This window comes from Talpa occidentalis, unplaced genomic scaffold (assembly GCF_014898055.3).
Source record: "Talpa occidentalis isolate TD23 unplaced genomic scaffold, MPIMG_talOcc4v2.1 talOcc4.12, whole genome shotgun sequence".
NCBI classification, from domain to species: domain Eukaryota; kingdom Metazoa; phylum Chordata; class Mammalia; order Eulipotyphla; family Talpidae; genus Talpa; species Talpa occidentalis.
The window spans coordinates 86,009,400-86,020,951 of NW_023601212.1; the positions used below are offsets into that span (position 1 = coordinate 86,009,400).

The window sequence follows — 11,552 nt, forward strand, 5'->3', positions numbered from 1 at the left end:
ATCCTCCAGTGGGTCTGCAAGCTCTACTAAGTCTGACAGACAGTTTCAGGGGCTCTCTCCATACTGTCCCTGTCTTGATCTTAAAGATCAGCTCAAGCACCTCTTCTGAGAAGAACCTGTAAATGCCATGATTGCTTTAAAGAACTACCCAACAGCTCCCCTCCGCCCCCCTATGGCTCAGGGACAAGACTGCAATGGCCTTTTACTTGCACCTGCTCTGCCATTCACTAGCTGTCAAAACCTACTTTTCTGCAAAAATGGAGACCAAAGATAGACATGCTTTACGGGTACTTTGGGGATAAAAATGAGCCGATCACTTGAAGCTTCTGTGAAGCTGCTATGAAGCTTCTACTAGAGCTGCTTCACTATGCTGAGCTCCTTGAGGTCCATCCTACCCACCCAAGCGCTTCAGAAAGCAGTGGCTTCTTAATCACAAACATGCTCTATTGACAGACCCTTCCGGGTGCGAGGTAGCAAGGACATGGACCACCGCAGAGTGAGGGAGGCTGCACACACACACGCAGTTCCCGGAACCCCTTAGACTTACAGCCCCGTTGGCTCCACGGTTCACTCAGGTCACCTAAGCCTGGGGGATACTTTCCTCCTCTCCCCACCCACCTCACTCACAGGCACGGGTGGGGTGAGGATATAATACTTTATTCACTATCACGGGCTGAGGGGCTGCAGTTGGGGGTGAGGTTTGCCAGGACGCGATTGGGGAGCTCCCTGTTCCAGCCCAGCCTGCCATCCCACCCTACCGCAGACCCAGCAGAACGGGGGTGAACCGTCCAGGCTACGCAGCCCCAGGTCGGGGTCTTGGCCGGCCCCTCGCAGCCACATGGCGACAAAAAACGGCGGCTCAGGTGCCCTCGCACTCCGGGCAGCGCTCGGTGGCAGTGGCGGCCGTGGCGCCAGGGGGAGCTTGAAGTCCCGGCCGCAGCCCGCACAGATATAGAGGCGGCGCCGCATGTGCGCGCGGCGGTGGCGGATGAAGTGCGAGCTGAGGCGGAAGCGTCGGCCGCACTCGGCGCACGGATAGGGTCGCTCGCCCGTGTGCGTGCGCGCATGCTCCGCCAGGTTGGAGCGGTGGCCGAAGCGCCGGCCGCACACGGCGCAGCGGTGAGGCTTCTCGCCCGTGTGCACACGTCGGTGCTTGGCCAGCGCCGAGCTCTGAGCGAAGCGCGTGCCGCAGTCGGCGCATGCGTACGGCCGCTCGCCCGTGTGCGTGCGTCGGTGGCGCGCCAGGCACGAACTGCCGCCGAAGGCGCGTCCGCAGTCCGGGCACGCGTACGGCTTCTCGCCCGTGTGCACGCGCAGGTGCTGTGCGTAGTTGGAGCTCTGCGCGAAGCGGCGCCCGCAGTGCGCGCATGCGTACGGCTTCTCGCCAGTGTGGCGCCGCCGGTGTTGCCGCAGGTTCGAGGCGGCCGAGAAGCGCTTGTCGCACTCGGGGCACTCGTAGGGCCGCTCGCCCGTGTGCGTGCGGCCGTGTTTGGTCAGCGCTGACTTCTGCGAGAAGCGCCGGCCGCACTCGGTGCACGCGAAGGGCCGCTCGCCCGTGTGCGTGCGTGCGTGCTTGGCCAGCGTGGAGCGGCGCGCGAAGGCGCGGCCGCAGTCCGGGCACGCGTGTGGGCGCGCCGGGTCGGCCGACGGCGCTGGCGCCTCGCTCGGGACCTGCGGGGAGAGGGGCACAGGTCAGCCCTGACCGCTAGGCCCCGGCCCCCGGTCTCTGGGTCTGCGCAAGCCGCAACCTGAGTACCCCCGTTTGTAAGATAGAAAAAAACAAAAGTGCCTGCCTCCTCCTCGTGTGCGCATTAGAAACGATACAGTGATGCAAATACCACAATGCCTAGTGTCATTCTAGCTATTCTTTATTAATCCAACAAATACTCATGGAGCACGTACACGGGGCCGGACTCTGTTCTAGCCGCTGGGTCATTCAGCCTTGTTTTAAATTTAAATTCCTGTTCTCAGGAAGACTGGATGAAGAAAAATGATAGGGGGGGTGGCTTTAAATTCAAATAGAATTAAGAAACCTTACTGATAAAAGATAAGCAAACACCTAAAGGCGCTTAAGACTGGCTACTGAGGGGCAGCAAGACCCTGAGGCAGGAGTTGGCCTGTTGAGTTTCGGGGATGCAAAGTGCCCAGTGCAGAATGCACAGGCGAGCATAATCCGTGAAGTGACAGTATGAATGAGATAGGGAACCCTCTGAGGAGTGTTAGCTGTTTGGGGGCAAGATCAGACTCAGTTAAAAAGGCTCCCTCAGGTTGCCGAGGTGGAGAATAGAAGCAGGAGACAGGGAGGAAGCTCCCTTACTGCTGTGGCCTGGCAAGAGAAGACAGTGACTCAGACCCAGGTGAGGAGGTGGAAAGTGAAAGTGGTGAGAAGTGGTCTGCTACTGGATATATTTTGCATTTTGAGACAACAAATTCAACAAAAATTAGATGTGAGGTATAAAGAAAAGAGGAATGACTCGTAGGACTTTGAGCTCAGCAACTGCAAGGGTTGCCATCTACACAGAGAGTATGGTGGCAGGAGCAACTTGGTAGATGAGATGTTTTGTATGGTATCTCCAATTCTGGATATATCTGGAGCTCAGGAAGGAGGCCTAGGCCAGAGATGTTAATTGGGAAGCTTGGAGATAGATGGTTTTTAAAGCCTTGAGAATGGATGAGGGCACTTGGAATGGGCAGAGAGAACCTGGGGCAGCAAGATGCAGAGTGGCCCGCGAAGGAGACTGAACAGGAAGAGCCAGTGAGGTAGGAGCACCAGGAGAGCATGGGTTCTTAGAAGCCAGGCCAGGACCAAGTTCCAGGCTCTCTAAAAGACTTAAGAGCAAATACCTTTTTAAATTTTTTTTTTTATTTTTATTTTTTAAGTGAAGAAGGCAAGGGTATAATCTCAATACTATTCTGAGGCTTGAAATGAAAAATTTTTTAAATGAGTCAATATCATGAGGTCTGGGCCTCTAGAGAGAAAATTAGAAAAAGAAAAGCTTTTTAAGAAATAGGTAAAGAGAAAACATTTTGTACTAACAGAGCATTAAGAGGAATATTGAAAGCACATTGCTCCCATCTTAGAAAAGAGAATCTCATCCCAGCAAATGTGGACCAAGAAACTAGGCACATTAATTTACCAAATGAAAGGAAACAGGTAGAGGTGGTGACAGCCAGGGAGCAATAAGTCCTTTTCTTTCTGAAGTTGCAAGGCCTTCAAGACCCTTTGTAAAAAGGCAGCAGCTTTTGGATAACCAACTCAGAAACAGAAAACAAGGTGGTCTGGGAAATTAGTGACTAGTCACATATATATCTCATATATATATATCATATTTATGTGATAATAGTGATAACATTGCTATGTAAAGCTTTGATTATGTTGTTTTATCTACATCATTGTATAAAATCTTCCTGTTACTTCTTTAAGTCAGGAGTGAAAAAAAAAAAAATCAAGGCTCAGGGAGATTAAATTCACAGTCAGTAGGAGTCAGGACTGACTCTAGAGCCCTTAACCAGTAGACTTCCCTGTGCTCATGTGGCCAAGACTTGACAGAGGCTGGACTCCAAGTCCCCAGCTCCCTCCTTCAAGGTGAAAATGCAACCTGATACTTTAAATTGAGAAACTCCACACAGTAGGCTTGGCACAATCTAAATTCAAGGTCATATTTTCCAGTCGTGCTCTGGTTTTTGACATCTATCAGGTTGATTTCAACACAACAGTCATTGTGGAGAGAACTTTTTTCATTATAGCTACATTTTCTGGTCTGTTTTCCCTTGGCACCATTCTTTAAGGTGACTTTAGCAGCCTCAGGAAGTCCTTAGGCTTCCTAAGAAAGAAATTCTTCACACGTGTCTCTTTAGTATCTCCAGCTCCAGGAGAGGGGGACTTGGGTGCCCCAGGAAGAATCTTGGTAAGACGGGCCAAGGCGAGCTCATTAACACTGCAGGCAAGTCACTCCCTTTCCTGCCTCAGTGCTCCAAGGAAGGTGAGATCACCTAGGTGAAGTCAAAACTTCCCAACTGGAGGGACGCACACTACAGGATGCAAGAGGATTCTGGGTGTTATGTAGGCAAACTTTGTCTTATTATAATCATTATTTATTTTCACAGATATTAGAAAAACAATGGATTCCATGAAACTCACAATTTCATCAATATTGTTGTTTAAATGAAGGTAAATTTATTTAACAGAACAATGTGAATCTATCTGAAGAAAAGCATTAAATATATGAGCACAACAGGTGAGTAATACACGTTACTAAAGCTTGGCAAATACCAGACAGAGGTGATTGTAAAAAGCTCTATTTGTCTTAAATCCTACAACTATTAGAAGTCAGAATAAATGGTATTTGCATAGAACCCTATAACAAGAAGCACTATGGGGATATAATGTAGTATAATAATATTTTTAAATAAAACTACCGTTGATTAAGCATGCGCTATGTGCCAGGAACAATAGTTTTTTTTTACTCATGTTTTCATTGTAAATTCTCACAACCCTTTGGATTAGGTATCATTAGTTCTGTTTTATAAAAAAAGATTTAAGATTCAGAAGTAAGGTTGCTGACTACCCAATGTCATCAGCTAATCAACCGCAGAGTTTGAACTGGACATCTGTCATTGTCCAAAACGCCTATCCCTTAGCCATGATGCAGTTATATCTTGCTGACATGTTTGAGGTCACCTGTGCAGCTTGTCTCGCTCCCCTTGACTCTCAAAAATCAGAATCTATCTTCTTATTGGTATAAAGTATAAAATCGATCCCTGTGCTCTAGCTCCCCCACAATGGAAGTGTGGGCCACAGACCAACACTAGCATCTGTGGGAACTTGTTAGATATGCAGTCTCAAGTCCCATCCCAGACCTACTGCATCAAAACCTTCACTTTAACAAGATCCCAGGTGATTTGTATGCATGTAAAAATTAAGAAACTTGATCTAGAAGAGAGAAGCTACTGTAGGGGAAAGCAGGTGGAAAAGGGCAAGAGGGCTAAGTAGGCTGAGAGATCACATGGGCAAAGTCTTAGAGGTAAGAAAGGGTCAGTTCTGTTTGAAGCTGGGAAATGGGATGGATCTTGATTGATTAGACATGAAACCAGGACATGAGGTCAATGGTAAAGAGCTTTGAATGCCAGACTTAGAAGCTGAGACTTTATCCTGAGGGAAATAGGAAACCACTCAAGGGTTTAAGCAGGGAGAGACAGAACTGGATGTGCAGAGAGCCCTGAGAAAATCTGTTCTATTCATTAAAGATAGATTGGATTGTGATAGGCAGAGAAAGAATACCCCAGCCCCTGAGTGCAGCATAATTAAGGCCTGTTCTGGACAATGACTTAGCATAGAACTAGGTGACAGCTAAGAGTCACAGAGTGTCAGCACTGGAAGGCGCTTTCAAGATCACTGTTTCACAGATAGAAAAACTGACACCCAGTGGGACCACACAGCAAATCAGTGAGCTATCTTATGGGCATAGTGTAAATGTCCTTGGGATGTGTGCATGGATGTGTCAATGCCACCCTCCTCCTTGGATGATCCTTCTCTGACTGGCATTCAAGGATCTTATTTTCATTATCCCATTTTACAGATGAGAAAGCCACGGCAAAGCTGGTGAATGGTAGAGTTAGGATTTGAACCAATGTTTTTAATTGCCACATGATGCCATTTACAGTCTAGTCCTCATACCTTTCATGACTAGCTATGCCTAGCTCCCCCAACACCGTGATTAGCTCCAACCAGTCCAACCAGGTATCCCCTCCTCTCAGCTTCTCTCCACTGCACTGCTGTCCCTACCTTGGAGCAAGTTACCTGGCCTGGTCTCTCCACAGTAGTTAATGATTCTTCTAAATTGAAAATACAAACATGTCCTTCCTCTGATTTAAGGCTTCTGATGGCACCACATAACCTAACTCAGTATGTCCTATGCTGGCTTTCAACACCTTTTACTTGATGGCGCCACCCACTTCTCTTGCCTCATATCTGAGCCTTTGCCTTTGCAGTCTCCTCCTGGAATGCCCTTCCTCCTCCTCCACTTGCCAAATCAAAGTCTGTTGCACTAAACTTTCAAGACCCAAATCAAAAGGTATCTTGTAAAGCTTTCCCCAAGACTTGTTTGCTCTCAATCACCTGTCAAGAGCCACCATGTTGGTCTCCCTGTTCAATTCCAGGCCCAGAATGGTCTTTGATAAAAGTGAGTTGAAAAATATCTGGAAGGATGACCTTTTTGAACTTCAGGAAGATGAATGAATAATAGCAGATATTTACATAGTATTTATTATGTGCCAGACAGTTCTTTACATGTGTTAACATATTAATCCTCACAACTCCAAGAAGTAGGTGCTATTATGATTTCCCTTTTACAAGTAAAGAAACTGAGGCACAAAGAGGTTAAACTTCCCAAAAGTCACAAAGCAGGTAAGTGAAGGAGTTGGAAGTCTACCCTAAGCTCTGGAATCTCAGTTCTTAATTTATAGGTCAAAGGTGGAGATCCACAGGGCCAGGAGAGCAAGGCTGAGCTAGGATGATGGGCTAAAGAAGCCTGAGAGAAACAACTGTAATAGTTATTTTGACTGGAAGAATTTGTCAAAGCATCCAGCCCCCTCAGTTAGGGCCCACGATACCCACTAGGGGGCAGCAGAACGTTCGCTGGCCCCTGTGCAGGAAGAAATCAGGTACCCTGGGCCCAGAAACCTGGCACAGCTGGAGGTTGAAATTAGGACTGCTTTGGCTGGGGATGGGCATCCTGTAGGACTCTGGGAAGTGGAAATATACCTGGTGATAGTTAGGGTCTTGAGTGGGTAAATAAAACTCATTCTGATCTCCACAAAATGCCTCTCTGTGAACCTTCTGCACCCTCAGGGTAAAACCCAGATGTTCTACCTGGCCTCCAAAACATACACTATTCTCACCGAGGTTACAACATGACTGAATCATGTGCCCTCACTCCTCCCAGTGCCCCACTCACTCCTCTGGGCCACTAAAAAGGCCATTCTTCCCCTCAGATTCCTACTAGTCTCGACAAACCATCCTTTTAGTAACTTGAGACCACAGGCCAGTTTTCACTGTCCAGTTTCCCCACCTGTAAAATGGAACAAATACTATCACTATCAAAGAACTGAGGTGCTTAGATCAGCGTCTGGCACACATTAAATGCTATGCAAAGTCAGCTGTTGCTGTTGCCTGACATGACCCCCCCCCCACTGCCCCACACCAACCCCCAAGTATGCATTAAGTTCCCATATCTGGGCTCCCACACCCCCTTGTGTCTGCAGTCACACCAGAATAACTGCTGGTACTTGTCAGTCTAACCCCACTAGACAGCAAACTCCACGAGGAACCAAGGACAGTGTTACTCTCCAGCATTCACACAGCAGGCGTGACATCTGTATGATGGCAGCATTGACAGTAGGGCAGAAGGATGGGTGGCCAACTGTGGGATTTCGGGAAAAGTAGGGGCAGGATCTCTGGCTTCTGTCTGAGGAAGGTCGGACCTGGTCCACGATTAGGAGCAAAGGGGCCCAGGGTGCGGGACACGTACCTCCTTGCTGTCCATGGGGATCTTGAGTTTCACTACCTCATATTTCTCCTCACCCTCATCTTCCTCACCCTTCACCAGCAGCACCATCTCCTCTTGCATCTCTTCCTCCTCCTCCTCCTCCTCTGTCTGCTGTTCGCCAGGCATCTTGGTGTCCTGGGGCGGGGAGCTGGGTCAGAAGCTCAGGACCCGCCCCCATCACTATGGCCCTGGCCCAGGCGAGGCGGTGCAGCCCTGGCTTCTCCCGCCCGGCCCTGGTCTCTGGGTCGGGCCCTCTCCCCTCCACCCTGGCCCGGCCCCACCCCCAGCACTGCCCCGGGTCCAGCTCCGAGAACACTAGTTCACCCCGCTCGTCCCGGCATTCAAGGCCTTGAACAGTTCGAATCTCCAGCCCCGGCAAGTCGCCACCCTCCCCGCGCTGAGTCACTCCTCGGCGCCCAGATCTGCGGCCCCGAGCTCTAGGTCACGGGCTGGACGCGGGAGCGGGGCGGAGACCCTGGGGGGTGCGCACTCACCGGCCGCAGGTTCGGCGCTCGCGCTGCCCCAGGCCAGGGCGCCGGGCGGTTGGGCACTCAGAGGCCGCGGCTCAGGGGGCGGGGCGGGCGGGGCCTGGGAGGCGAGCGGCCATTGGCCAGGATTCCTGGTGCCGCCCCTGGGGGCGGGGCCCAGGGAACCCAGGCGTCCGGCCGCGACTGCAGTGGGCGGGTGGCCACCCCCGGACCCGCGCCCTGCGCGGCCCTCCGGCTCCCGGGGGCCCCAAGCCGTCCCGTGCCGGCGTTGCAGGTCCTCGCAGCTCAGTTGTAACCTACCTTCCAGGCTCGCCTCCTGTGACTGACTCGGAGATCTCCGCTGCTGCCAAGCGCGTCTGCTCCGCCCGAAATAGGCCACGTGCGCTCCCGCCCCGGCCTGGGCCTCTCGCGGGCGCCCCGCCTGGAGGGCGGACCCTGCTGCCTCTCCTCACCCCTGCCCGTCTCATTTTTCATCCTCTCCCGTCTTTTCTCCTTTCCTGGTGTCGCCCTCCTGGTGGCCTGGTCTCTGGGATAGCTTGCTCCTTGAATACATACTTAGCAAATCAGCTGCTGCTTGCTGGGCGGTGTGCCTACTCTGAGCCAGCGTTTTACTAAAGCGTCTTTACACACTTTATCACTCTTTTTTTTTTTTTCTTTTAAGACTAGTCAAGAGCGGTAGTGAGGAGGGGAAAAGAGTTGAGTAAGGAGTTTGATCTGTAACGGATGGAACAATTGATATAACTCACTACCTTCCGACCAACTTTTATCTCCTTTGATCTGCACAAAGGTGGATACATTTTACAAATGAGCTAACTGAAGTTCGGAGGTAAACTGATTTGCCTAAGTTAACAACGTAAGAGTTGTCACAGCATCCTGACAAGTAGTAGCCCAGATGGAGAATTACCCAGTGACCCTATCCAGCCCACAGAACTACCTTGCGCGGCCCTCAGGGTGTTTTTTCTTTCAAAAATTAGTTTGGGCAGTGGGGGGATGGGGAGACAAAATAAATAAAAATTAGTCTGATAAAAAGGGCACTCTTACAAACTGTAGTTTTCAGCATTTAAACGTTGAAATATTTCATATAAAATCTATTTCCCACGTCTTGAAAAAGTTATCTAATTCTATTGAATGGGCAATTAAGATTCAGATATGATGAAAGAAAAGCGAAATATACATTGCTTATAATTCCCTACCTTCTCTTTAGTACAGTCCTGTGGGGATCAATAATATTATCTCCTTTTGATAAATGAGAAAATTAAATCTTAGTTGAATTTGTTCAAAGTCATATCACCACAAGAAGCATGCTCTTTCTGTTATCCCAAATCTCTCTCAGAAATGAGGTTACATGAGGAAACATGTGGTAGGACCAGGACTCTGAACATCAGTTCACAGAGCCTAGGGCATAATTCAGATCCTTTGATTAAATCTGGTCAAACTTATGCTCTTCTTGGGAAAAGGGGACAAATACCTAGATACGCACATTCAAGATCCCCAAAAGCCACTTTGCGTGTGTTCATCCGCTCATCTAGTATTTACTGGGTCCTGTTATGTGCCTGGCACCATCCTAAGTTTTGGGTATGCAGTAGTGAACAAAACAAAAATCTTGGGTGCTATTGCACCTCTAAGGTTGTAAAACATATAAGCAAGTAAACAAGATAATTTCAGATAGTAAACGTCCAGGAAGGAAACAGGGCAAGATGATGCAGCAGCCAGTGGCTATGGTTGGGGGCAGGGAGGGCACCTTTGAGGAAATAATGTTTGAGATGAAACTTGAATGGCGAGAAAGCGTTAGCCATTTGAAAATCTGAAAGAAGAGTATTCTAGATCGAACTCTAGACATCTTAAGGTGAGAATAAGCTTGAGGAACAGAAGGAAGACTGTGATAAGTGCAGTGAGGTGACAAGGAGAAATGTAGTATGTGAGGTGGTGGAGAGGTAGGCAGGGACCAGATTATGGTTGGAAACCCAACTCTAGCAAAAGGTAAGAACTGGGGGCCTCCCTGGTGGCCTAGGGGTTAAGTCTTAGCACTGTTACCACTGTGGCCTGAGTTTAATCCTTGGCCAAGGAGCTGACCCACATGGCGCAATAGACCTGTCTCACCCATTGCTCCCCTCGGCAGAGTATTTCAATAGATCCGCCTATTCTGGTCCCCACTCTGTCTCTGGTGAATCCTCTCACACCCTGCACCTTTGGCCTACATCCCAGTTCTTCTATGCCTAAATAATTTTTTTTTAAAGGCAAATCTGCTTGTCTTGACTCAGAGAACCAGTAAAGAGGCTCAACTGGGAGCAGTGAAAGACCCTACTGGTAGGATTTCTTGCTGTGGGAGGACTCTGCAACAGGTGCTTGGAAAACAACTCTGTCCATTTGTTCTATAAACAGGTACCTACCTGGAATCAGGTCTAGTTCCTGTTCTTGAGTAAAGAAGACTATGAACAATATATGACTAGATATAAACATGAAATATAAATCAATATATGAAAGAAATAGGTGTTCTGACAGAAAAATAAGAGTAGAATGAGTGAGTAACTCCCTTGAAGGATATGGATATTGGGTGCAAGCGGTACTGAGGAGGTAAATGTGAAAGGCATTCAAAGTGGAAGTTTGCCAGATTTGCGAGGTGGTAGCATCCTGTGGGATTGTAAATTCTTGTGAAGAGCACATGGTGTTACAAGGACACTGTACACAAATGCATCTAGTCAGGCCTATTGTATGCCAGGTTCCCATAGAAATGGAAGGAAGAAAATTGAATTTGGAAGTCTTTGTATCTTAGTCCTCATTATTCTGCATTTCACTAGTTGCCTTCACCTTACCTCTTCCCATCCCCACCTGCTCCCTTTCTTAGTTTACTCCAAGTCCCTCTTTTTTTTTTTTTTTTTTTAAAGATTTATTTACTTATGCATAAAGAGCTGGGCCAGAGGTGTGGGAGGGTGAGAGGATTCACCAGAGACAGTGTGGGGAGCAGAACAGGCAGATCCACTAAAATACACTGCTGAGGGGAGCAGCAGGCAAGACAGGAGAGGTCTGCTGTACCATGTGGGTTAGTGCCCTGGCTGGAGATCAAACTTGTGCTTCAGTGGCTGCCTATTGCTTGATAGTGCTGAGACATAACCCTTTGTGCCACAAGGGAGGCCCTCCAAGTCCCTCTTTTAGTTGCAATTGTTTCTTCTTTGGAGAGGTCTTTGGATCATATAGGATTCACTCTTGCATCAATGTTTCCTTCATATCCTCATTACACTTGTAATTATTTGTTTAATGTCTATCTTGCCAATGGAAACTATGGGCAGACCCTGTCTTACTCATCCTGTGCTCTCCCCAATACCTAGCACACAGCAGCTCTTGATGTGTTAAGTGTTCAGATGAAGGGGATTCTAACTCAGACTGGAGGTTCAGGGAGGAAGTAAAATTTGAGTTATTTTGATAGGAGAGATTAACAAATGCGTTAATCTCCATTCTTTTACATATAAGTAAAGGAAACAACATTTAAGAGGCACAGGTCTGAAAACACAAGTGGAAG

General features: G+C 48.6%; 1 protein-coding gene across 1 annotated transcript; it reads right to left on the reverse strand.

The window, feature by feature from the left end:
- Window positions 1-819: 819 nt before the first annotated feature.
- On the reverse strand, window positions 820-8,087 carry ZNF771 (zinc finger protein 771). The gene is given in 4 exon segments (XM_037507242.1): window positions 820-921; window positions 924-1,671; window positions 7,530-7,682; window positions 8,042-8,087. Coding segments are annotated over 3 exon segments (954 nt in total). The 5' UTR covers window positions 7,674-7,682; window positions 8,042-8,087; the 3' UTR covers window positions 820-859.
- Window positions 8,088-11,552: the final 3,465 nt, after the last annotated feature.